The sequence below is a fragment of the Apteryx rowi genome, unplaced genomic scaffold (genome assembly GCF_003343035.1).
Source record: "Apteryx rowi isolate R43461 unplaced genomic scaffold, aptRow1 scaffold_222, whole genome shotgun sequence".
NCBI lineage: Eukaryota > Metazoa > Chordata > Aves > Apterygiformes > Apterygidae > Apteryx > Apteryx rowi.
In genome coordinates, this window is record NW_020448553.1 from 471,766 (window position 1) to 498,591 (window position 26,826).

General features: G+C 36.2%; 1 protein-coding gene across 3 annotated transcripts in view; it reads left to right on the forward strand.

Moving 5' to 3' along the window:
* The window catches only part of PIP4K2A (phosphatidylinositol-5-phosphate 4-kinase type 2 alpha), a 109,511-nt gene extending 84,314 nt beyond the window's left edge, over nt 1-25,197 (forward strand). For all 3 annotated transcript variants that reach the window (XM_026064964.1, XM_026064962.1, XM_026064961.1), the window contains exons 5-10: nt 474-620; nt 2,808-2,846; nt 12,861-12,974; nt 16,474-16,717; nt 17,718-17,821; nt 19,630-25,197. In XM_026064964.1, the coding sequence (XP_025920749.1) occupies nt 474-620; nt 2,808-2,846; nt 12,861-12,974; nt 16,474-16,717; nt 17,718-17,821; nt 19,630-19,710 (729 nt within the window). In that variant the 3' untranslated portion in view covers nt 19,711-25,197. The remainder of the gene's footprint in view (nt 1-473; nt 621-2,807; nt 2,847-12,860; nt 12,975-16,473; nt 16,718-17,717; nt 17,822-19,629) is intronic.
* Nucleotides 25,198-26,826: the final 1,629 nt, after the last annotated feature.

The window sequence follows — 26,826 nt, forward strand, 5'->3', positions numbered from 1 at the left end:
GTTCATTATGATAAACAAGTATTGAGAACTGAGAAATTTCAAATTAAATACAATTTAGGACAACAGATTACAAAATACAGCAGTGTGATGTTTGAAAAAGTAATAGTTATTGGTTTTGAGATCAGTACCACATACGCTGTCTGCATTTGATTTTCTTTTGGACCGTAAAAGTGCACAGGTCTGTCAAAAGGAGCCTACTCTTTCTATGAGATCATCTGCAGAAGCCAAGACTTTTAAATTAAGAAATTCAAGATTTATTTATTTATTTATTCATTTTTAACACTGACCTGAAAGTAGGACAATCTTCTGATGAAGGGTTTTGCTTTGGCATGATTTTTGGAAGGTTTGTCTCCACACAAATGTATTCAGCAAATAGATGTGTTGTTTCTAGGTGTTTTATCTTTAAAAAATTTAGAAATATATATTCATACATATATACACACTTATTTCTGTTTTTTATTTTGTTCCTGCAGTTTATTGTGGAGTGTCATGGGAATACACTTCTTCCCCAGTTTTTGGGCATGTACCGGCTTACTGTTGATGGAGTTGAAATATATATGATTGTTACAAGAAATGTGTTCAGCCATCGTTTATCTGTTTATAGAAAATATGATTTAAAGGTGAGAAATAACTGTTAATGAAATAACTGATAAAGCAGTTTAAAATCTCTAATGTAAATGTTAGACTCTGTTGATAATAGCATATTGCTCAATGTTTTAATGAATTTAAGTTGTTTTATGTAACAACCAAAATTAGGTGGTTTACTTCTAAATTTAGGTTTAGCAAAACTGAAGAATGATTTTATTAAAATTGTACATTTCAGTACAATTGTGTAGCTTGTGCATGTTTTAAAGAATGCAATTTAACCAGATATGCTTGTTAAATGTTACTAATGGTTAAAGGTAAAAAAACATTCAGACATATACAATAACAACTTTGCTTGCTATATGTTTTTATCAACATTGCGGAGAGCCACAGCTGATTTGGCAAAGAGCTTTTATATAATGATTAAATAATGTCATCRTTTAAACAAATAAAATGTTACTAACAAAGTACATCTCACTTATTACTACAAAACCTTCATCAAATTTAAGTAAAAAAGAAAATAGATGTTAAAATACAGAATTTTTGTTGCTTTTATCATAAAGTGTGTTTAGGTTTTGTTCCAAAATTCCTCTTTGCAATTTTGCCAATTATTAATATACAGTGATTTAGAATGAATGCCCAAAATATATTCTCAGTCTCTCTACCTAAGGAATTGTATGTATTTCCTCCGTAGAGTCTCCCCTGAGAAACCTACTTCTTTCTAATATGTTTAATTCCTGTGTGTTAAACTACGTAAATGTATCTGCAAGCTCATTTGAAGATGGTTACTTAGCATTCCATATTAAGAGGTGTGTAATGCTACATATTACACCATCTTTTCCTACTATGAAGTATCTACCTAGAAATTGGTAGATATTTGACTCAAGCTGATTTCTGAGAACTTATTTCCAGATTATAGTGAGTTGACCTCTTGGTGTTTAGTACTATTGGCAGGAGAGCCAATAGAGTATGGATACCAAGAGACTACAGATCAGCATAGGATTTCACAGGTATTGTCCTGGGCCACTGAGTCATTTTATTAAAATGGCATAAATATCAAATTCGGCAATCTCCCTAACTTGACTATTGTAAATCCTCTTTTTCTTTCAGTTCAGTTTTCTGCAGACCTTTTTTCAGGCCCAATAGTCTATTGTAGCAGAAGGAGAACACAATACAAAATAAAATGTACATCCTCAAAGAACTCAATTATCAAACACTTTTACCAGGCTTCATTTTCAGCTTTATTTTCACAGTGAAATGAAATCCCTGCTTGCTGTACCATACAGAATAACTAAGTCTCTCTCTGCAAACAAAACAAAACATTGAAGTGCTGAGGTGTGTATGGGATTCCTCAAGTTCTTTAAAGTAGTGCAACTCTACTCCAGCACTTCTTTCCCCAATGCTCACCTTCCAACAAAATACAGAGCTAATTTACCTGTCTTTCAGGCTAGCATATTGTATTTTTGTGTTATAAAGGTATAACTACAGTTATTATTTCTTGCAGTGCCACTATGTGATGGATAAACTCTGGGTATGTGAAAAGGCATATTTCTGCCTTTTCAGAGAAACATGCACAGTGTTTTTTGTCACCTCCAGCTTATTTAGAAAGCACCATATAGCTTGCTAGTTTTAAGGAAGGGAAAAAAAAGTCTTTTAAAGCATTCAAAATGTCTTTGGCAAACACTGGACAAAATCTTGATAAATCTACTGTTGTTCCCATCTCTCTTTTTTGACTTCGTGTTGCTTTAAGATGCTTTCTTCTTGTTTATACTTTGTGATCTTTTATGTATTAATATATATAGTGCAATATCATTTTCAAGTGTGTATTAAACATGTCCAAATAACTATATAAAATAGACTATTCCATAACAATGCAGCTAAACTGGCACCAAAAGGTCAGAAGACTGCCAAACAAACTGAACCTCCAAGATGATTCTCTCAAAACTGGGATGAGATGTGAGGAAGAAATGCCGGCAGTGGGGGGAGACAACAGATGTAGAGCATTTGAGGATTTAATGCATCTTTCTTCTCTCATGATATATCTTCTTCAAGTGATTGCAGTTCAAGGGCCCAGGGCATTCTACCTACTGTATCACCTTTCTTTAAAACAGCTCTTAAGTTTAGAAGGATACAGTTCAGCTCCTTCTTGACCCGTTATTGTAGAAGTTTTCAAATTAGTTTCTGAGATATGCACATTTTTAGATTCATTTTTTCTGTTTCAGGGCTCTACTGTGGCTCGAGAAGCCAGTGACAAAGAAAAGGTATGGTGCATTTCTGTTTATTTTTCAGTTATCTAAACTGCTAGCTAGTCTCAGGACATGCATAATCAGTGCTGGTCGGCCCCTTTTCTTTGTTTTCTGTCATATGCTCCCTCCTGAGTTCTGCCTCTTTCCTTGCTTTATCTTTCCTCTGTTTACTGAAGACCTTTGAATATTGTTTTGTGATGGTGATGAGAGTTCAGAGGTAAGTGAGCCAATCTTCCACCTCCTCCTTTTCCCTTTTTCTCTTCCCTTCTTAGCTTCTTCAGAACCTGCCTGTGGTAGAAAAACATTGGGAACTTTCTTCTCTTTCCTCCTGCTTCTCATCTTGCTTTTTCTTGCTTTTTAGTAATAGACATTTATGGATACTCCATGTCAATTAATGGAATGATGTGACATGGCATCACTTGTAATGTGAATGTAAAGTTGAATTGAACTTTGATTTGTGAGAACCTTTGCCGGGTACATAAAGATATGTGCAAAAAAGCAAACCATTGTCCCCGTGACAAACTTGGATGTATATGTAGCTATAATGAGAGAGGTTCTCCTTCAAATTCTGTAGCTGCAGTTTTACTTTAAAAGGAAGTTGGTCACTTTGTTTTTCTACATCTCCTATTTTGGTTCATTTGGAAAATTTAGTATTCTCAAAATAAACGTTTCTCTCAGATTTCAGTAAAATACGCTGGTGGTACATTACAAGATGTTTGTCTAGACATGCTACAGATAATTGAAGATGAGGCATCGTCTCTGTCATGTGAGACTTCTTAGATTTCAGGATTTTCGGTGAAGTCTAGCAACACATGATACTTGTTTTCTTAAGCATTAGTTGTACCATACCTGCCTCTTTAAATCCTTGACCAGTCCCACAACTACACTAAGGAGTAAGAGACATGCAGTAGCAGTCAGTGCTACAGTTTTAGCTATGTGAAAAGCTTTGGGTTAAGTTTTCCCACTTTCTCCTGAGGTATGACTGAACATGTAAATTCTTCTCCCAGCATTATCCAGCTAACCTGTCCCAAATGCCAACTGAAGTTACAATCATCTATCTGCATTAGTTCTCTTTTGCTGTACTGTGTGAGGCCCCTCAAGATCATGCCTTGAATGGTCTTTGTTCTTTTCTTACAGTCTATTTTTGTTCTTGTTTTGTAGCACAGCTACTAGCGTTTTTAAAGCAGAGGGATTAACCCTTCAGTGACTTACAAATGATAGCCAGTATCACTAAAAAGCTCTGCTGATAGTACTAGAATAATCTGATATAAATGAGGAAGGCAAATTATTTGAGTGTGAATAGAGCTCAGATCGCAACATTAACACTTGGAGTAGTAACGTAAAATTTAACAATATTACATATATTCAGCTATAAAATAACTGATCCTGTACAGATATTCAGTGCTTGTGCTTTCTGAGGAGTTTTAGGAATATGTTTCATAATCATAAATAGATGAAGAATACTACATTGATATTATATAGTTATTGAGTGAGAACCTCGAACACAGGCTTAATTCTGTTCCCATGCAAGCCAGTGGCAAATTACGATTGAAGTTAATTATAGCCAAGTTTAAAAAAAATTCTGTAGTTTTGTAGAATTATATACAAAAATTCTTCTCTAAATTTAAGGTGAAACTATAACTTTACTGAAGCCAATGACAAAATTCCTATGAGCTTCAACACATCTAGGACTTTTGCTTTCATTTTTTAGTACTTATCTGAAAGAAACATGTAAAATTGCTGCCCTTAGAATCAGCTTCTGATATTTTAACAGCTCACATAGTATTTTCTTGTTAAAGGAATTTGACTTCTTGGAGACAGAGCCACATTAAGCCTACTGGTGTTGTAAGCAGCCAGCCTCAGTCTGTTAAAACAGACTTCTGTTACCCTTAGTTCCCCTCAAAAGTCAATGCAGTGCACCAAGGACAGGAAAAGCTAGCATTCAGCATAAACATTTTGAAGCAAGTGAATGAACTGGATGGACTACTAGCTTCGCAGAAGGAACAGTATTTTACAAACGCTTTAATAAATACTTTTGTAAATTATTCCAAGGAGGGGGGAAATAATATTTTGCTTATTACCTGTTTTCTGTGTAAATTTTGGAATTTCTCTCTTGATTTGGAAAAGGTCAGGATACACTGTCATTTGTCTTCATTGTAGATGTTTCGAATAGTCATAGTCATTGTGATCTGAGTCTCTCCTGCAACAGGCATTAGAGTTGTAGCAGTTTACTTATGTAAACTATTTCAAGTAGTTCTAAAGCACAATTTTTAATCTTATATAAAAAAGTGTTTGTGTATTTCTATGAATAGGCGAGGAAAGCTTGGTCTTGAAACTATATGAGCAGTGATAAAGACCGGGGTTTCAACCCTGCAATCATGAGACATATCTATGCATGTGTGCCACCAAGTTCAGGACCTTGAGGATTGTCTTGACATAAGTATGTAGATGGATCCGTTATTCAAACCTGGCAAGTAAGAGCTCTGTAGCATGTTTTTCACTTTCATTTTGTCTTACGTAGCTGTCACTATTTTTAAATTTTTCTTCTGTTCTAGTATGTTGTCTTCTGTAGGAATTTCATGCCAGTCTTGAAGATATTGGAATGCCTGGAAAATTTTAGCTCAATAAGGGGAAAAAAGGCATTTTTAGCAAACTCTCTCAAGAGCTTTTGACATCTCCTATTTATCATGTCTCAAGAAATTGCTTTGAATGATTTAACAAAAACAGAAAATCTCAAATACTTATCTGCTGTGGTAACTTACTAGCTAATTTTTAGCCAGAGGCAAATTAAATCATCAGTTTATTAATTTCCTCCTAAATGACATTAATAATAATAGAATCCAAATTAATGACAGTATTATTTAATTACATATTCTAAAGGCATCCACTGCTATTCACATCTGAAAAACAGAAAAGTAATACAAAGCACGAAGCTTTGGGTGATAAAATATAGGGCTAAAATGTCTGGTAATGCTTTTTTTTTAATGGGCCCTTAAGTAATTAATTTTTAATTTCAAATGTCAGTATTCAACTAATCAAATGATTTTCAGAATACTGAACATAGTATGTTAGCTTCATTTAAAGCTGTGGAACTCAGAAACCAGAAGAGCAAATCTTTCAGTCACTTGCATTAGCACTTGCTAATGCAGATTGAAAATTTTACATAAATTACTTTGAAATGGCAAACTTGGCTAAAATGATGATGTTCTTGAATTCTTTTTTTTTATCCCGCTACTCTTTGGTATTTACTCTGTTAATAAATAAGAGGCAGTCAATTATGCAGAAAGATTTAATGGACCTTAAAATAACAAATCGGAAAGAAAAGAGTCTTTTTCTACTTCAGTTTTGTAGTGTAAAATAGGTATTATGGTTCAAACATTTTTTTAATCAGTTTCTAGGAAGAAAAGCTGGCTGGAATGACTTTGAGAATGTTACTTTCTGTCCTGTTCTCAGTTTATCTTCTGTTTGACTGTTTTCAACTGTTTAATATCCTAACATATTGATGATAAGCTCTGAAACTGTCATTTCAATATTTTGTGATAATCAGTGTGGAGACAAGCTCCATCCCTTATATTTCACCTTAACACACGATTCCTCTCATTTGCATTATAAGTGTTATTTTAATAATAAAGGCATCACTTTCTTGGCAACAAGTATCATAACATGCACTTACAGATGTCTTGAATTTAAAAAGAGCAGTATGTTTCAACAGTTGTCAAATTCTGACAGCTGCTCCTTTATTTTTTTTTTTAGTCTTTAGTTCTCTCTTTTATTATTATTATTATTATTACTATTATTATTAATAGTGGGCATTTTCTATTCTTTCCTTGGACAATTTTGCCCTCTTAAGTGAAACAAGGATAATGCAGAACTCTCCTGGTGGTCCCTCTGTTCACAGTTATGCTATACTTTCAGTATGACATGAAATTAGCCATTACAGCTGAGCGTGCTGGTACTTCTAAAGAACTTAAGCATGTTGCTAGTGAGTGAGCAGCTCAGAAGGCAATTTGGAGAGGAAAAATAAAACCCAAGTGAATTGAACATAAGCCTACCATGTGTCATCTTCCTTGAGCAATCTCATAGCTTGATAATCGTATGTTTTACGTCAGTTTGTAACTGGTTGAAATGCTACATCAGTGATATATCTGTTGTTTCATAAATAAACATAAATACATAAAAATGACAGTAAATTCATTTGAACAAAGGATTTTCTATTGGAGTTCTTTTTTGAAAAAAGTTATTGTTGACAGCTATTACATTACATATTAGTTAAAATTATGCAAATTGCTTAGCTTTGATAATTAGATTGGAAGATGCTGCTAGATGTAACAAATCACTTTTTAGCTTTATGCTTTACTTTTTACCCTATACATTACAACATATAGTAATTAACTTACCAGATTTCAGAGAGCTCAATTATAACTAATGGAAGAAGGACTTTAGTACAGGAGCAGAGCAGCAAGCTCATTCAGGCTTGAATTTTTTTTTTCTTTTGATGTCAGTAAGTAAAATTTGATTAAAGATTGATTATTCCAAAATCTGGCGTATTTCTTCCTGCTAATTTAAAATCTCTATTTCCAGAACAGTATTTTTTTACTTATTCCATTTCTTTTTTACTTATTTCCTTTATTGATTGCAGTCTGCTTCATATGCATGCCTCACACAAGATATGTGAAACATGTCTGTGAAATGAATCTCAGGCTGACATATACAGAGATTATGACTTTCAAAACATCACGCTGCAATACATAGCAAAAACAGGAATAGGCATTCAGAGTTGAGATTGCTATTTCAGTATTTAGCCTTTTTATGACACCAACCCTATTATTGTTTTTCAAAACAAATTTCTGGTTTTCCCCCTTCTTTGTTTTATTTTGTTTAAAAGTCTGTTTTCCATATGTTAAAATAAGTTTAAAAATAAAAATGGAATCTTTGTCTTGCGTTTTATATGTAGAATGTTCATTTTGCAGCAGGAAAACATTAACCCTTGCTGTAATTCTAAATGCATTCCCTGAGCATTGAAAAGATGTATGCTTACTATTTTAGTGCTGCTTCATCCATGTATGAATTCCTAATCCATCTAAAACTTCCTGCACAATCCTACAAAAATCCCAGTTGCACCTACTAAAGCCGTTCCAACGTTTCCTCTCAGCCCCCCTCTTTCTGCGGTTATGGCTCCATTTCCATTGCCATTCACAAGCTCGTGATGCCCAGCGGGGCTGCAGGCCCTAGGTGGGTTAGAAATCCCTGTCTAGGACAAGGCAACTGGTGCAACAAAAGCTTGGGCCCAACTCCCATAACTGCTGGAGGAAAGGAGCTACAGTCTTCAGATTGCCAAAGCAGATTCTAGTTATGCTTCCTCTTTTTAGAACTAGGGACTTAAGACTTTTGATTCAGTCCAAAATCTGCCTGTGCAAGATTATTGGAAACTATATGTAGCACAATACCCTTTTTTAAAAATACTACCTTCCATGTATGCTGTGAGCACAAGAAGTCTAAAGTTAGTCTAATGTATTTAACTTGAAAAAAAAAGTACATGTTAAACATTCACTGTGAAGAGAAAGCTAGGGTGTGGAACTTAACTGTTGGCAGATGTTTCATACCATTTTCAGAGGTTATATACTGTAAACCCAATTTTGCAAGTGTTTAGCTACATGAATAACTTGACTAATGAGTCAAGTTCCAAAACAATCAATAAAACTGCTCTGCAACATTTCTCCTACAACCTCTTTTTGCCTCTATCAGGTGAGAAATTGCTGCCAGGTTATGAAGACAATTAGTCTTCTTCCTTTTTCAGTCTAAGACTCATCCTGAGACTTTACTGGCTACAGCTATTGTAGCAGGCTTCTTCCAAGATGCAAAATTAATGTTAACCATGACCATTATTTTAGGTCATGGTGCACAAAAATCCCTTTAAAAAAAATACTAATCTTCATTTTAACACTTAGGCTAGGATGCTGAATTGAGATGTATAAGAAATGTGCAAAAACTATTTTCATGTTCACATAGAAAAAATCTTCACATCTGGCTCTTATCTTTCAAGAAATCTTTTTCAGAAACATTTCCAGTAAGGCAGTGGACTGATTCTTTGTGATTTTAGGCTTGAAACAGGCCTTACATATTCTGTCTTCTAAGTCAAGGAAACGTCTATTACTTTTCAGCCTTTTCAAAGGCAGTGAGATCTTCCTGCCATTAAAATTCTCTGTGACCGTGGCAATATTTAGAACATAAAGCAGAAGTGTGTAAATAATATGCTTTTTTTTAAATAAATAAATACTTATTTGTAAAATCTACTATGCCTTTCTTGCATCTTTAAGTAGGGAATTAAAAGTGATGGAGATGGTTCAGAAAGAAAATCTATTATTAATTTAGTGGAAGTAGTTAGATGTTCATCTCCTGTGCAGCTCTTAAAATATTTAGTTCTTTAATGATAGTAATATGTTCATTATAATGAATTACATTATAGGAGATTCTTTTTCCAACAAGGATTTTGCTTCATTGGAAATATTTGAGACTGCATTAAAAATTAATTGTATCAATTATTTCATTAAAGCAAAGTCTCCATTTTTTCATTCAGATACGGTGGTTTAAACTGCCACAATATGTTTTTTCTGTATTTACTTACTGAGGTACATAAGATGAAAATGTATACATTAGAATTTTTCAGTATGAACACATACATTATAGATTTTAAATGACTACTAAAGCCCCTCCTAGTTTTAATTCCTAAACTCCCAAATCACTTTTTAAGACATTAATTCCTGTGTGAATTGCTATTAGTACTGACTATTGTTAGTAACATTTGGGATTGAAACAGTATCCTAGTGATATTCAGCTTTATATAAATATGGAGAATGATGTTGCCTAGCACAAAAAAGCTTTGTCTAATAACACTTAATAAGAGGGAAGAATGTAGGCTGGGAAGCATCACACAAATGTAGTGAGGGCAACCCCTAGAACATGGCTTTTTAGCTCTGATTTCTTATATTGGACCCACTGCTTTTATTTCTAGGGCTTCCTATTTGTTTACATGCCTGAGTATTGGCTTTTAATTTGTGCAATTCTGTACTTGCAAAAACTTCACTGCTGTGGGTGTTTGGGTGACTAACTGAACAGAGGCTACTGAGGACCGGGGGAGCCTGCACACCAGGCAGTGAAGAGTCTGGCTTTTGGGGAGAGCTGAGTTTCTCGCGGCCCTGAATTTCCTTGAGAGCGCCCCTCGGGTCTTGTGATGACAGGCAGAAAGGTGGCTGTGTCAGCTTTGCTAGCTCAGGTTCATTAAAAATAGATTGGCAGACAATGTTGAAGCGGAATATGGCACCTGGACTGCGGGAATACCAGCTCTCATATCTTCCAAAAAAATCACCACCTGCAATTTAAGTTTATTTTTATTGAGAAGACCACTGTCTCAAGTGGAAAAACACATTTTTTTCCCCCTCACCCAAACAAGGTCTAATTGGCTGGTCTGGTGTTATACAGGAAGTCTGTGGCAGAGTCTAGAAATAAACCTACATCTCAGTGTCTTAACCACAAGCACATCCTTCCTCTGTGCCTCCCCACCACCTCCCTGCTTTATTTTCATCAGCATTAATAAAGGTTTTTGCTGTTAATGGGTTTGTTTCACCTAACCTCTGCCTAGTTTAATAAATAATTTGGATGTACTAGATATAAAAAATATCTTAAGATGAGGACTTTTAGTGACTTTGTTGCTGGGAATGAAGGGAACTTGGTTTCTTGCATTCTTTTCATTACTGTTTCATCTTAAATTAATTCATCCAAGTCTCCTCTCCATTCTTAAACATCCCACTCACTGGATTCCAGCCGCTGGGGTTGGCAACATCCTTTTATCCCCAGTCCCACCTCTGCAGAATTAGCCCACATCCATGGGATGGTTTCCTCAATTGTGTATGATACTGTCTACAGATGTGATTCTGGAATGCTTATCTGATATTTCCTCTACTCTTTTTCATCCTTAACCACTCACTGAGTAGGCCCGAAAGAAAATCGATGCACAGTCTGCTGTCGCGTTGTAGTAAACAGTTCATTGTCGCTTTAAGCAGTGTCTAACACGTTGCCTCTGTGTCTTTAAGTTAATCGGCAGAGCGCTTTGGGATGACTGTCCATGGAAGGGATCCTGGTAGGGATAGCAGTTATCCTTCCATCTGAGTTGCTTAGGGTGTTTTTCCTTTTATTTTTAAACTAACGTAGGACTCTGGAGCAAAGTTAGAGGGTAACTTAACACATAAGAATATTCTAGATACAACACAGTAATTAATTCAGAGCTGCCAAACTCAGACCTGGCCTTTTCCAAAGTTCATTAGGTGTTAGGATTGAATGAATTTAGGATGGATTCATAACTATTAAAATCTAATTAAATTGTTTAAATGCTTTTGAGCAGTTACTGGAAGAGAGAGTCACTTTTCTAAACAAATGCAGCACTGAGGGCTCTTGAGCCACAGATTCCATGTCCAAGAAAATAAATTTGGACAGTTGTAGAACTGAGCATTTCATCCACCTTTGTATGCAGCCCAGGAGCAAAAAGCTTTAGACTGTTGCGAAGATATATAAAGGCATTGAAAGGTCTGCCATGATCACACATTTTAATTCTGTGCTTTTCAAGAAGTAAGTTTTGGAGAAGACAGAAGAACCTCTGAGATTCTCTTCTTTACTGTGTTTGCAGGAAGAAAATAAATTGTTAAAAATATTAACAGTTAAAAATATTTTTAAAATATTTTAATTTTAAATATTATTTTTTTAAAAAAATATTTTAAATATTTTAAATATTTTTAAATAAAATTAATTAAAGTTATTCAAATTATTGTCCTCAGGAAGGTTATAAGCAATGTCATGCAAGTTAAACTTACAGAAGACATTCCAGTAGGCTCATGTTAGCTGCCCATTATTCCTAGCGGAAGGACTTTCATATTAAAAGGAAATGATTTTATTCAAAGTACCTGTTAGTTCTTGGGGATCAAGGACTGTAGTGCTCAGCTGTTGTGTTACATTTTCTTTGTAAAGAAAACCTGTTCTTCCCTATCTTCCCTAGTAGTTTGGGGGGGGGTGGGGAAGAGAGAGGGAGAAGGCTATTAAAGACTCTGACTGCAGAAGCTACTTTACTTTTGGGTTCCTTGACCAAATACCTTGAAGGGACTGTTTTTTTTGTTTGTTTGTTATTGGACTTTATTTGTTTGACTTTTTAAAGTGAACTTCCAGTCCTTGCCCTCTGAAGACAGCACATTTCAGGGGTCTTAAGTTGGGTACTGAAACCAGTGGTTACTTTATCTGCAGCGGTCATGTAACTTTCTGACTTTCCTTAATGCTGTTGCAGCTCACTTCATGGGAGAGTTAAAGATGAATATAATCGACTAAGTCTCCAATATCAAGAATATTTAATTGAATATTTAGAAGGCAGTAATCTTCTCTGGCATTTACCACTTCTGGGCAGTATTACATAATTCCTGTTCACTTGATATTTTTTTTTTAATAATTATTTGGTATTAGGCACTTATAAACCTTCACAACAGCTATGCAAAATGTAATCTAAAGCCTATTAGATTTTATGTGATAGCACTTTGTTATGAGGTATAGATTGTGTTTGGGCTTATTTTCAGTCACTTTTGACAAATGACAGCTTGGAAGAAGCGCAGACTTGAGCAGTAGATGGCAGAAGTATTGGGTTTGGTATTTTGCCTTAGTTGAATTTACTGCTTTCCCAGTAAATTTATACCTACAAGGCTAGTTACAGCATGGATAAACTAAGAAACCAAATATCTGTTTATCGTTATGAAGAACTGCATGCAATGGAGGTATATTTGCTTCCACTGCAAAAGCAGAGGTGGGGCTTTCAGCTGTGATAGCTCACTAATGCCCTCTTTTGGGCGTTAGTGAACCTTTTGCATTTTGGAAGCTTTGAACTTGTAGCTCCCAGTGGGGTTGAGTGAGCTTTTGCTGTAGACCAGGTTGAACGAGCAATTTCATTGCACTCCTGCTCGTGTTCCGACTCTTACTGTACGTTTTGGTTTGTTTTAGGCCAAAGAGTTGCCAACATTCAAAGACAATGATTTTATTAATGATGGTCAAAAGATTCATATTGATGAAAACAACAAAAAGATGTTCCTTGAAAAACTCAAAAAGGATGTTGAGGTAAGAATGCACCTGGTCAGTTATATGTAATTAAAATATGCAGCAAATTACAGATATCCTAGGAACTCATAGCTGTAATTCATAAAATGAAAACTCTTGTTTATGAGACTGTAAGCATTGACTCTTTTAAATGAAACAGTTAAAAATTTCAGGAGTTGATCGCTGCTTTGTTGACACGGTAAAGAACCTTGATGCCATAGCTGGTTGTCGTACGTTGTCCCAGCCTTGATGATGTGGTGTTAAAATGATGGTAACAGCACTACTTAGCATTAAGTGCTTTGCAAGCATAGTACATCCAAATGCCCCCGAGGGGTAGGTAGGTATTGTTAGTGGTATTTTACAGATGGAGAATGTTGAGGTGCACCAAAGCTATTGACCTTAGCTAAGGCCATATGTGGACTGTAAACTGTAACAGACAGTGTAGGTTCCCCTCCTCACAGCTGTGCCTGCTCTGTTTCATATTAGTAATCCAGTTTTAAATCATCTTTAGTATCGCACTAATGGAGTGCTTCAGAAATTTGTATACAGCAGTTGCACTCATTATCTTGATGCAGTCTTGCCTTGTAAATCTGTAATAGATTGAATATAGTCAATACTCAGTAAAAAAGTGTTGTTTTACTATGTGATTTTAATACAATATTTTGTTGTAACTGATACAGCTACTCAGCAAATAAGGGAAACTAAATATTGGGCTAACTAGTTCGCAAAACTTGGCTTCAAGTTCCACAATTCTCCTGTATTAACACTAAAGACAATATTGTGCAGTCCCTATACTCAAAGCCTAAAATCCATTTTCATTGTTGGACAAGGCCTGACATCAAATGGCTCTGTGGCTTAATAAACTTTCAGCTATTTATATCAAAAGGACTCTGTGAATTCACTTGTTAGTTCTTCAGATGTGTATCTGAGTGTTGTTCAAAAGCTGCTGCATAGTCACACAAAGTAGTGTAACTTTAGAATTTACCCAATAATTTGCTTTTGAAGAAAGCTAATTTTTCATCAATTGAATGACAATTATAAAAACATAAGTATTTTGTGAAATATCAATGTGCCTTTATTTTATATTTCAAATATATTATGCTAGCAAATTGCTCTGTCAGTCTCACAGTTCTAGAGATAAGCTAATTTGGGCTTAAATTTTGTGCTCTTTTAATATGTAGTGCTGTTGCTGACTAAAACTTTTACAGTAGGTAGGTTTCAGACAAGATTTTAAATATGTGCAATGAATGTAGRAGATACTCTGTTGCCCCAACATGTGGATTCTGTGCTGTCTTCTACATCACAGTAAATTCTAAGTACAGTGTAATTGTAAATACAGTGACAGACCATGTTCTGAGAGGCTATTTTTTATGGTTTTGAAATTTATACAGAGCATCATTAAGTATACACATAGACCACCAGTGTGAAGTGATGTGACATCTGATTTAATAATGGGAAGCCAGTTTTTAACAGTGTTTTCCTTTTATTGGTTGTTCTGCTCTTGTTAGATAACTAAGAGTATGCAGTTTGTACCCAGTGCTTAAGCACTCAGATTTCACTGCAATCTAAAAAAATGCACTGCACTTAACATATCATTTTCTTATCAAACATTATTTATAGTTAAACGTATTTTGGAGTAATGTGCTCAAATATATGGCTTTATATCCGTTTTTGTTCGTCATTACATAACTTTTGTTGTATAGTATTTCTCTCATAATCAAGTCTTATGTTCCTTTCATATGTTCAAACAGACGAACATCTATTACTGCTGTTTTGATATCTTCTTGTCCAGCACTATCTTCAGTTCTCTCCTGCCTCATTTTCCTGCCTGCTCATTCCACTGAAACTGCCCTGAGAAAAAGCACATAAGGGTATTTTTTTCCACTTTAAATGTGATGATCTTTTCTTTGTGCTGATTTTCCTAAATCTCTCTGCTGTCATCAGCAGCACACTTTTTCCCAAGACCTATTTTCTTCTGATTTGCAGCCCACTCCTTTCCCAAGGGTCTGTTCCCTTTCACACTATTCTTCCTTTATGATTATTGGTAGATATTCCTTCTCTCTCCCTCTCCCGCTCTCTCCCTCTCTCCTTCTCTCTCCCTCTTTCTCCCTCTCTCTCTCTCTCTCCCTCTCTCTATCTCCCTCCCTCCATCAGTATTTCTCAAATACCTAATGATATGCCTGGAGTCTTTCCACTCCATCGCCTTTGGCCTATCTCATCTGTTCTTATTGTATGTCATTCATTACCTCCGTGCTGATCACAAGTCAGCTGCTCTATCTATCCTTGATGTCTCTTCAAACTTAAATCTATTCTAGTCTTGTGAACAGTCTTTTGCTTTATTATATTAAAACTGGTAGAAACCAATTTCTTCTTTCTTCCTAAAACCTCTTCTCACTCTCCTTCTTCATGTTATCTTTTGTAGCACTTGAATTCACAGTCTTGTTATTTCTGAATTCTGTCTTTCCTCACAAAGAGGATTTTGACAGACTCTGTATTGTTTCTCTTTTTCTAGTGATTTTATATTCATCTCTTTCATCCGTTAGGAAGTCTAGCTTAAATTCCTTCTTCTCTGGTCTGCTCTAACTTCTTTTTTATAGCCCTGTAGAGTCTCTGAAAACTGAAATGATTCGTTCTTTCAGTCTCTTTCTACGCATATCGGAAGCACTGGTTCCACGGCGCTTTGTATAGGAAGTTCAAAATCCCAGCATTGCTTTCAAGCTGCAGCACAGCTCTGCCCTGCCTTCCCCTCATCCCCTTGAACTGTTTGTTTATTCCTTCTTCTCTCTTTTCTGCTTCCCTTATTTCCATCTTCCTTTCTTACCTTTCTGCCTTATCCTGTTCCCCTCAACTCAGATAACACTTTGTATATACATCAAGCATATTCACTTTCCACTTTTCTTCAAACTCTCATCTTCAATCTTTTCTCAAAAATATCTGTTCACATTCACATTTTGCTTACCTGATTTAAACTGTGAGCCTTTCACTGTGAAGAGAATATGGCATCATTTCATTTCTTCACAACATAAAACTTCACTACTGCTAGAATATTTAAACATTTTTTCATGATTCTTTAATAAGGATTACCAAGGGGGGGGGGGGTTGGATGGGGGGGGGTGGATTTAGTGCCAGATCGTAGCACACAACCCATCTGATAGCACAGAGGCTGGTCTGGACATTGCACAGTGAACAAAATAGCCCTAAGTGAAACCCTAGGCAAGAGCGATAGCGATTGCCTCACACAGGACTGATCCTCATTACAGGAAAAACGATGTTTCCCTGAGGATTTTGGAAGAGCGTGCTACAGCTTTTTATAATCTTAAATTGTAAGTGACCCATGTGCTGTTAATACATCTTAATAAAGTATATTGCTGCTAGATTTAGCACTTAATCCTCCATTTTGCTCTCTCTTAGAAGTGTCTGGCTTTTTAGACTGATGACATCTTTGCATAACTTCCCACATTTGTAACTGGAGCTTACATTTTTCAGTGATATTGATAAATTGCTTATTATCACTTTCTAGTTTCTTGCTCAGCTAAAACTCATGGACTACAGCTTGCTGGTTGGGATTCATGATGTTGAAAGAGCTGAACAGGAAGAAGTAGAGTGTGAAGAGAATGATGGAGAAGAGGAAGGCGAGAGTGATGGCACCCACCCTATTGGAACACCTCCAGACAGCCCAGGAAATACACTCAACAGCTCGCAGCCTTTGGCTCCGGGGGAATTTGATCCAGCTATTGATGTTTATGGAATAAAATCCCATGAAAGTAAGCAATAATAAATATTCTTACGTTAAGATGTTTTGATTCTTACCTCAGAATCCTAAAGGCTTCGTAACCACCTAAAAGCAAAGTTAAATTGAACAATATAATTCACTCTGTAGAAGAGGAAATGAGTTGTTCTTTGGTGCAGCAGAAAGCAGAAGACACCTGTAATGCTCAGCTTTGATGCTGAATGTATTTCTTATGTATTGTGATGTGGGGTTACAGTCAAGTAGTTCACTGACTACACAAGCAACTCATATACTGGCTGAGCTATTTACACACAGTGATTCTCAGTTAATTCTTTTTTTTTTTCATTCCTTTTAGGAAATCTAGTGTATATAATTGTTCTTTTCCTGATAGGTAGTTAATACTGTTAAAAGCACTCCAGAAAAAAATTAGCAAGCAGCATTCCAATTTGTATTTCACTTTTTGTTGTTGTTATTTTTTGGAAATTTGTGTATGTTCATGCCCAAGTTCTGTGTTGCAGCAGAGAAAGTATTATAAGGAGTGCTCTTTTGCAAAGAAGTCTGAAAGTGTGTTTGATGTTAGTGCGTAAAACTAAGTATGATTAGGTACCTTCGACTGTTCAGGACCAGGAATGTTATCTCTCTTTTTTTTAATAAGTATGTACATTGATAGATGAATGTTTTTATTCATAAATAAAATATGATCTTGTTTGTTGACACAGAAGCACCACCTTTCATATAAAACTTCATAGTTTTTCTATACTTATATATAACCATGAAAAAACATGTAATCCATATTACTTCTAGTGAACAATAATTCCTATTTCTTTATGCTGGTGTTTTATTTTACACTCATTTACTTTTATTTGCATTATATATGAATGCAGTTAATCTTTCAATTAGAAAGGGCTTGAGCCTGTGGTCTTTACATATTTGTGATTCTGACTGATGTCAACCTGTCTTAGCTGCTGATAGATCCTTATGAAGTCTCCTTTGCTGGAAAGTCATTCTTACTGCCATGTATTTGCATTTTGCAGATGCACCTCGGAAGGAAGTATACTTTATGGCCATTATTGACATTCTTACTCATTATGATGCAAAAAAGAAAGCTGCCCATGCTGCAAAAACGGTTAAGCATGGGGTAAGTAGCTGTGTTGGTTTTTTCACTCTGATTCCACTGGTACTTATGCATATTTGTTCTTTAGGATTTTGATGTAGCACAGTTCAGGACATCTTTGGAAAGGAGGAAATAGATCAGATTTTTGTTTCATTTTTTTCTAGTTTACCGTGTAATTCAAAAATAGAGAGTAACTGCTACACATTACATACTGAGAGTAAAGCTCCCTTTTCAGCTGTATGCAGTGTTCATACCCATAGAGAATGCTAGTGAGATGCTGCCTTTTTAGGACTTTGTCCTAAATTTGTGAGATGTACCTTATTCTTGGAAACAAAGAAAGTTGTTCACAGATACTTGGATTCTTATATAGCTCTATGAAAGCTATTGTGAATCTGATTTAACATGCAGGACCCTAGTGATGGTTTCATTATTTGGTACAGCCATCCTGAAAATTCATTCCTTGACATATAACATAGCTCGCTTTGCAAGACTTGTAAAAAGTACAACTTGCAAAATTAAGCATAAAATGTACTTACTAAATACTTCAAGACCATTCAGTGAAGGCTACTATTTGACTGCCATCAATTTCTTTATTTTGACTGAAATTGCTGCTTAACAGAAGATACCAGAAAATCATGGTGAAGTATCCCAGTCTTATGGAGTTAAGGATTATATCTTTCATCATCACTGTACGGTGATTTTAGGGTTCAAATGTCATAAACTCTTCAAACAAGACCTTAATCGTTCGTGAGTCTAAAATCTGTTCTCTGTCTAAGTATCTGAAGGATCAGGCCATTATGTTTTTTTTTAACCAAAGAACTTGGAGCTTTTTAGTTTACAATATGAAGTGATTTAGAATTCTCAGCAATAAGCCCTGCACAGGCTTGTGGAAGATATTTTTTGTCTCTCCAAAACAATGCTCTCATTACTCTCTCTGCTTGCAAAGCAGCTGAAAGTTGATGCAGACCATATGCAGCCATTATCTGGCAGTTATTAAGGAACTTTGAATGTAGCAGACTTAAAAATCACAGTTCTGGCTTAAATAAGGGGTAAAAATATGTTGTAAATAACAACTAGGATTATTAAAGCTGACTGTGATTAGATCTTTTTACTGAACTTTTGTACAACCATTTTCATTTATTTCACTGTCAACATCCTGAGCCACCTGAAACTGAACTTTGTTCCTTAATTGCATCCAATTTTTCACTTTTGTTAAATGAGGAAAATATAGATACAAATGTGGCTAAGGCTCTGAAAACCTCAAATAATAATATGGATGAAATTGTAAAATAGCAATTATACAGCTTATTCAGTGAGTCAGGATTTAAATGTATATATATTGAAAAAATGTTACTCATTATTACCATATATTCCAAAGCAGGCTGATTAGCATTCAGATAGCAATATACATTAAACAAGCAGTGACACACCAGATCTGACTATGCTAATTCAGCCTTCTCTATACAAAGACACTGCTGCTAAACAGACCAGAATCTGTTGATGACTCTGTGGGTAGAACGGTTAAGTGTGTAGTAGAAATTATACAGGAGTTTGAAGTACAATGAAAAGTACAGAGAAGTAAAGAAAGGAATGAGAATACTTCCAGAAAGGGAAGCTGGATATCCTACAGTTAGGCTGGTGAGTACAGAATATCACTGTACCTGTGTGAAGTCTTAAAAGGACAAGGTTCTGCTTGAAGGCCACTATAATTTGTGTTTATAATATCTGGTTCTGAGACTGCAGATAAAATTTGAGTAAATAACACTATCAGTGCCAAAGCATCAGATAAAATGTTGGTTCTTCCTTCTCTTCCTCCTCAATTCTCTGTATAGGCTGGTGCAGAAATTTCAACTGTTAATCCTGAACAGTATTCAAAGCGCTTCTTGGACTTTATTGCCAACATCTTGACGTAACCTATCATGTTACATGGGACAGACACAAGACCTGGGGACAGCAGCAGTGGCTACAAGTGTAGGGAAAAAAGGAACTCAGAGAAGTGCTCATCTTGCAGAAAGCAACCCCTTTGTTACATCTGCTGGCAAAGATGACTGAAGTGGGGTGGAATACGCGCTTTAACAGCTGCCTGATATTCCCAGCATAGTTCTAGCTATTTCTGACTCTTTTATGTGTGCAAAAAATTAAAATAAATTAAATAGATCAGCTTATTCAGAGTGCACTGTGACAGTAATACTCTGATGCTACCAGCTGAAATGGAATAAATGAGCAAAGAGGTGGGGGTGGGGAAGAGTAAATGCATGTTAAATCTACAATATTGGTATCAAATTGTAAACTGTGGATCGGTTTATTTTTTGAACTAAAAGATACATGACAGTATTCATGATGATAATGATAATAATAAAAAACTTACTACGAATGTTACACTTACAACTTGCACACTGGCACTCCTTAAAAAAATACCTGCCACAGTAAGCCCTTGGTGCCAGAGGATTTTCCTGTTAGGTTCATAGCAGTTGGGTTTTTTCCCTTTTTTCTCCCTCTCCCATTTTTTTCCTCCTTTTCAGCACATCATTGCATCAGGAAGTTCAGACTCTCAGACATCTGAGAGCTAATGTCTCTTACCTTGCAAAGAGCTAACAAGTATTTCATGCTATGTGTACATTTTTGCTACGGTAAACTTATGTTAAGGGAAAACCTTGCTTGTTTCACTTTGTTACCTGAAGTTTTAATTTGTTTTATATTCTTGCAATATAGGAACTAATAATGTTACAAGTGGAAAAAAGCTTATTTGAGGAAGCGCATAGTTTTGGGCAATAGTAGCTTCATCTTTCACCCTTGAAAGATGTGCACACTGATAGCAATTCCATTCTCCTGTAATTTAATGGGAATTTGAAGTTTAAATGCTTGTGTTGTACTGTTTAAACAATGGTATTTTATTATGGATTATCCCTTTAAAAATTAACTCTGAATTTTACTGTTTACATTACTAGGAAAGCAGGGATACTTCTGAATTTCAGAGCTGTGTACAATATATGATTTTTGAGTTTACATGTAAAGTTATTTTGAAGTACAAATGAAGTAATGTTTGTCACCTCCCAAGGTGTAATGTGCAGTAGTGTACTAACGTGAATGTCTCGCTCACCTCCCTGATAGAATCTTTTACAATAAAATGAGAAAGGATGTTTCAGAGGGATTTTTCCCAAGGTCGTCTTTTATCATCCAAATGACCTGTCCTATCATTTACACAAATTTGATTGTATAGTACATTGCCTAAAACTGTGCTGATCTTGTTTAACTTGTTTAAAATTTTTAAACACCATTGTATTTCTTCTCTTCTTGTATTTTTCCCCAAAAGATTCCATGCTTGAAAAAGACAAATTTACATATGCTTAAAGTTTATCTACTTATACACTGTGCTAAAGCTGTGCCTTTAAAATTTCTTTATTGAAATTGTTAGATTTTGTAGGCAATTTAAAATAAGTCACACCCTCCCCATCATCATTTACAACACAAATCAGGAGTGCCAGCATGCCTTCTCCATAATTAATGTCAGTGCTGTTCAGCCTGCAACTGTGCATTACGTAGGTAGTGTTTCACTTCAGAGAAGCCTATACAATAGCAGCCCATCTCACTCTCTTCAGTGGCCAAAGGCAATACTGTCCCTGTTGCTGTGTATTCATTTTTTTCTCCCTTCCCTACCTTCCCTACGGAGTTTTTTTTTTTGTTATGTTTGACTTAGTGATGTCCGCAGCACTGTAATGTATGTGTACACTTTTGTATTGTCTGTATTTAAATAAGTTGGTACTGTGGCTTGATATTTTTTGTCCTCTGCCCATCTGTCTGCAATATCACCCAAGTTTTATTTTCTGAAGTATGCTGTGGCTTCTTAAAGTATGAGACCACAGGGAGACCCTGAAGTAAAAATGAGGTTGAGTAAATATTTAATTGTGGCCGATTAGTGTACATTTTTAGACAATTTTAGAAATTTGCAACAAAGCATTCTTTTTGTCTGTGTAACAGTTTCTGTCATTTGTTACTGTTGATAAACTGTTTATTTGGACAGGGCAAGGAGGACTCATTATTGTATATCTTAGTGCTTAGATTACACTCCAAACATGAGCAAGGCTTTATAAAATAAAGCACTTTGATGACTCACTAGGTAAATCCTTTGTTCCTGTGTTTCGACTATGTTTTTGATCACTTACAGATGAATTTTGGATGCTGAAATGAACCTGTAACCTGTATCGCAAAGAAAAAAAACAAGAAGAAACTTAAGAGTTTTTCATTAGATTTTATCCTGCTTCTTCCATGCTTATTTTAAGTGGCTTGAAACATTTTGCCTTTGTTTTTTGTGCGTAGGCTGTGCTCTGAGAGCAAATACAGAGATCTGTAATTGGCAATTCAATGGACTAAATCCTAATGTTACTATAAAAAAGGAAGGTCTTCCACAATAGTTAATTTAAAGAAAGATTGGCAGAAGTTTGCTAAAGACCTTAAGCCAAACCACTTATTAAAAAAAACTTTCAGAAATAAGTCAGAGTAATTCTGGAGGTGGCAGGGGGGGATTTTCTGTTCTAGAATTACACGGCTTTGATTGTCAGGGCTTTGACACGATGATACTGCCTGTGCTGCACATCTCAAGCAAATGGCAGAGAAGTGGCCTTTTTCCTTCGTTCTAACTTCTAATTTCTTAATACACTTTTCTCTTTTGAATTTTTTTGTATTATTGCACTGATGTAGCAAGACAATATTTTCAGCAATATTTAGATCTATAAAATCCACATGATAGAATTAATGAAAATGTAAATATTTCCCATAGGGAAGATTGCTGAGTTGCCATTCTACTAAAAACAGGTGAAGTGATAGGGAGGGGAGAGAATCAGCAATGTCATTACTTACTTAATGATTTCTCTAGTATTAATCTAAACCTGCACTTCACACAGCTGCTCCAGCTGTTTAGGGTTCAGTGTGCCTGTGGTGCTCAAGGAGCACTGCTCAGCTTACTGGGACGTGTCAGCGACGGTGGCCAGCGAGCACTCTGGCTGGGTCTCAGTGCACGCCACTCTCACAAGCTACAGCACCCATTGAACAGGCTGCCAAACTCTTGTGCCACTTTTGTAATATGGATATACATGGGCTGTTAGGAGGTAATTTCTCAGTGCCATTTCCCTCGCAGCATAAAATAAAAGCTTCTAATGTACAAAACAAGCAGAATGTGACAGATCTGAAAACCTCCTCCAGTTCTCCTGCTCCAACGAACTACTCAGCAACTGAAGTGTCAGTTGTTGTTTATAACACATAAGTGAGGCTTTCCCTTTCCTCTCTTTCTTCTGGACATTCTCAAATGTAACTTTCTGAAAAGTGTCCTGCATTCAAATTTTTAAGCCAACCCTGTCTTTTGGCACGATGGTTTCATGGAATTACTCCTGCAGTCTTTTACAGCACTGTTCTCTAGTTGTCACTCTGAGTCATCTTCATGCAGGTATGTGGCTAAGATTTACAAGACCCTACTGCTATCTGTGGGCAAACTGCATCCCCCTCATCCCATCTCTGTCAACGCAGGGGCATCCCCAAACTGCAGCTGGTGACGTTTCCCTCCGGCCAGTTCTACACCAATAGGGCCAAATGCCGTTTTGCTCCCTGGAGTTTGTTACAGGGTACGTTGTGTTTGACAGGCTTTGCTGACTTTACCAAGTTGAAGGATCTTGTCTTTAGTACAACCATGTTTATGACAATACATAAGAAAATAGTATCTTTTGTGATGTTTTCTCTCTTCTCACCTGAAAAAAAACCACCCTGAAAACAGTGATTCTATTCAAGGTATAAGATTCAATTGGCTTGTTAATGCAAAGACTGCAGCAAAAGAAAGGTTTAAATTAAAAATTCTTGGAAACAATATTATTATATGTAAACTACATGACCGAAATGTGTAATCTGAAGTTTCTGCTCCCTTTCTTGATCTTACCTCTTCTTTTCCAATGTAATACTAGTTGGCAAGTTCATGCACCAAGTGGAATGATTGCATTCTGCTGTTCTCATCTCCCCACCTTTATCCAGTTTGTCTGTTCTGTATGTGCTGTCCACTGTTTCTTCTCATTTTCTTTCAAAGCTTTCATAAGTGTAATGGAAAAAAATAAAAACAGAGAGCAGTTAACTTAGAAGAGAAATTGGTTTTGTCTCTTCCTTTCCGTCTGGCTTTCTCAAAGGCTGCTCTTGTGTCTGGCACTCAGCACACCTTTACAAAGCAACAGGGCGCAGAAGAGCAGAGGCAGTGCAGCTACACCAGTGCTATCTTTAATGCAGTTTAGACGAGTGTTTACTCCTGCATGAGACAAATCAGAGAGCTAGTTTTATGCTACAGTAAGGGAATGTGCATGAACAAATGACTGAGGAAAAGCTTTAGAAAAGCTTCTTCAAGTGGCAAGGAAGGCTTGTGCGAGATGAAAGTCACTGTAACTATAGCCTTCTAACAGCAGTAGAAAATGGCTGGAAAGGACCTGAAGAAAGGGTTAATTCTACTGCAGATAAACTTTGGCAAGATTGGTTTAATCTTTTCCAGTGAGGCTAGTTCCACAGCTTCCGTCTGCTCTTTCCTTGCCTCACTGGCTTTATTAGAAAGATTTTTTCTAATACCTTGCTTGACTATATTACTGCAATTTAAGTCCATTAATATTTGTTCTCTTCCCTGAGAACAATTTATTCTCTTCCACTTTCAGTTTTTCTTAGTATGATCCTGCTTTCCTGTACTGAACAATGTAAATATTAACTTTTGCACATATTAAATTGAATATCCTCTTTCCTTGTTTAACAAAATAATCAAAACGGTTAAGCCAGAAAGAATGACCTTTCCTTTTTTTTTTGTAATGCATAATTTTTTAAAAGAATATTCACACATTAAATGGTGCTTCTTAATTCTCAGCTACATTTTATAAATGGATTTACATATTTCTAGTTTGAGAATTTCCTAATGGAAATGGATGCATTTACAATCTAATCCAGAAGTTTTGTAATAATTGCCATGTGAACAGAATGTGAATTCAAAATAGGCATGCAGCTACTGCTTACCGGTAGTTGAGTTGCTATAATGGCAATAAAATACTAACTAGTTTTCTTTTTTCCCAAAGAAAATGATATTATGATTTTAGGTTTCCTAATTATATTCCCTGTTCACAGCTTCTAGGCTCATCTCCAAGACGGTGACAGGGCATAAAATAATTGTTTGGTAGCAGGTAATTAAGATAAAAGAAACACTTGTTTGTGAGTTGGCATGAATTCGTTCCTACCTAGTTCTCTGAGTATTTGTACACATTTTAGCTATCACCCAATATGCTTTGAGTTCATAAAGAACTCCTACTTTGTTCCCACTCAGTCTGATTAATTCATACTGACTCATTTTTATTTAGCTATGTGTATCCTATTGGAATAAATGGAATTTGTGAGAACTGTGTGTTTTGAAGAGGTCTGTCACTTTCATGCAAGCCTGGAAAATGATTTAATTCATTACATTTCTTCATTCCTGCTAATTTTACCTTGCCTACGTGTAAGAAGCCCAAGGCTAGAGCACTTTACTTTCTTTTCCTTTTTATATATCTCTAAGTGGATCCATAAAAACATTTAATTATAAGAATTTCGCAATCACTTGTCTCTTTCCAGCATATTTGGCATACAAAGTCAAACGCAAGGGCTAGCTGTGGTTACGGGGCTGCTAAAAATATACTTACCATTCCCGCAACTGAGGATTAAAAGGATCATGTTTGATTCTGGCTGAGAGTCCCATGTTCCAACGACAAGCCTGCTTATTGCAGCAGCTTGGGTTCAAATGACGCCTAGGAGTCTTTTCTGCCCAAGCAGGTCCAATTAGTTAGTGCTGTCTTTAACCAGGCATATCATGCTAAACCGAACTTACAGTCAGCATCAGGGCCCTATTACCCTTTGTACTGTRTAATTACATAACAAAAAAATGTTTTCTGTCTTTAAGGGCTTTACTTGATAAGTATTTCCACTAATTTCAGTGGTCAGACTTGAATAGACCTTATACACCTGCTGCATCAAAGACTTTGTATTTGGGTTGGGAGGGGGTGTTAAACTATTAAATTGTACCATGCAGTTATGATCGTCTTTTTATAGGGATACAGTAGACTCTGCTTTTAGTTAAACACTATGATGAACATGTCAGCACTTACTTAATACTGCTCCACTGCTTCAGTTATAGCAAAGTTCTTTGAGGAAGAAAAAATGACACTGATTGATTGATTTGATTATGTTGTAATGTGCTCTAGAACAGAAGTTTCCAAGCTGAGTTTCATGTTTTGCTAGCAGCACCATCTCTGTGCTGATCTGCAGTTTCACTGCAGGATGCAATCGAGTGGGTTGGGATAGAGTCTGTGGCAGGAGCGGGGAAAAGGTATAGGTGGGAAATGAGTGTAGCTTCAAAAGCAGGTTCAGCTGTATCACCCACAGTGGGACTTCTGGAGACCCCAATCTGAATGGAGGGAAACATGCTTTCTGTATAACCTAATGTCACTTAAGGAACTGTAATGTTTGAAATTGCCCCTCTAAACATCCTTGATTTAAGTGCTGTCCTTAAAAAAGTCCTGTTATCACACCTTGCAGCACTTCACCTGTTAGCCACTAATCCGACCAAACCAAAAGGCAGCTCCCTCCTYCCCCTCTTACTGTTTTGCCCTACAGCACCCACAGTACCTTCTGCACTGGTGCTGGAGAGGCTTGGCAATGCTCCCAGGACTGGTGGCCACTGCAGCTCCCCGAGTGTTGGCAGGTGGAAGAAAATAGTTGGTCTTCACCTGTAATTTAGATGCTTTCTGAATGTTTTCTAAACATTTTCTCATGTCCTACGTAGCCTGCTCTCTCCCACAGGCTACTTCATCACTTCCTCAGACACACTCCCCACAACCACGTTGTGCAAAACGTGCACGCAGCTTATGTCTGTGTTTGGATTCTCCTGTTCCTGTCCTTTTCATTTAAAGGTAGAAATATAACTATCTTGTTTTTCCACCAAATTGCAGTTTAGAGGGGATAAAATCACCTAGTTTAGTTCACCATGACTCAAT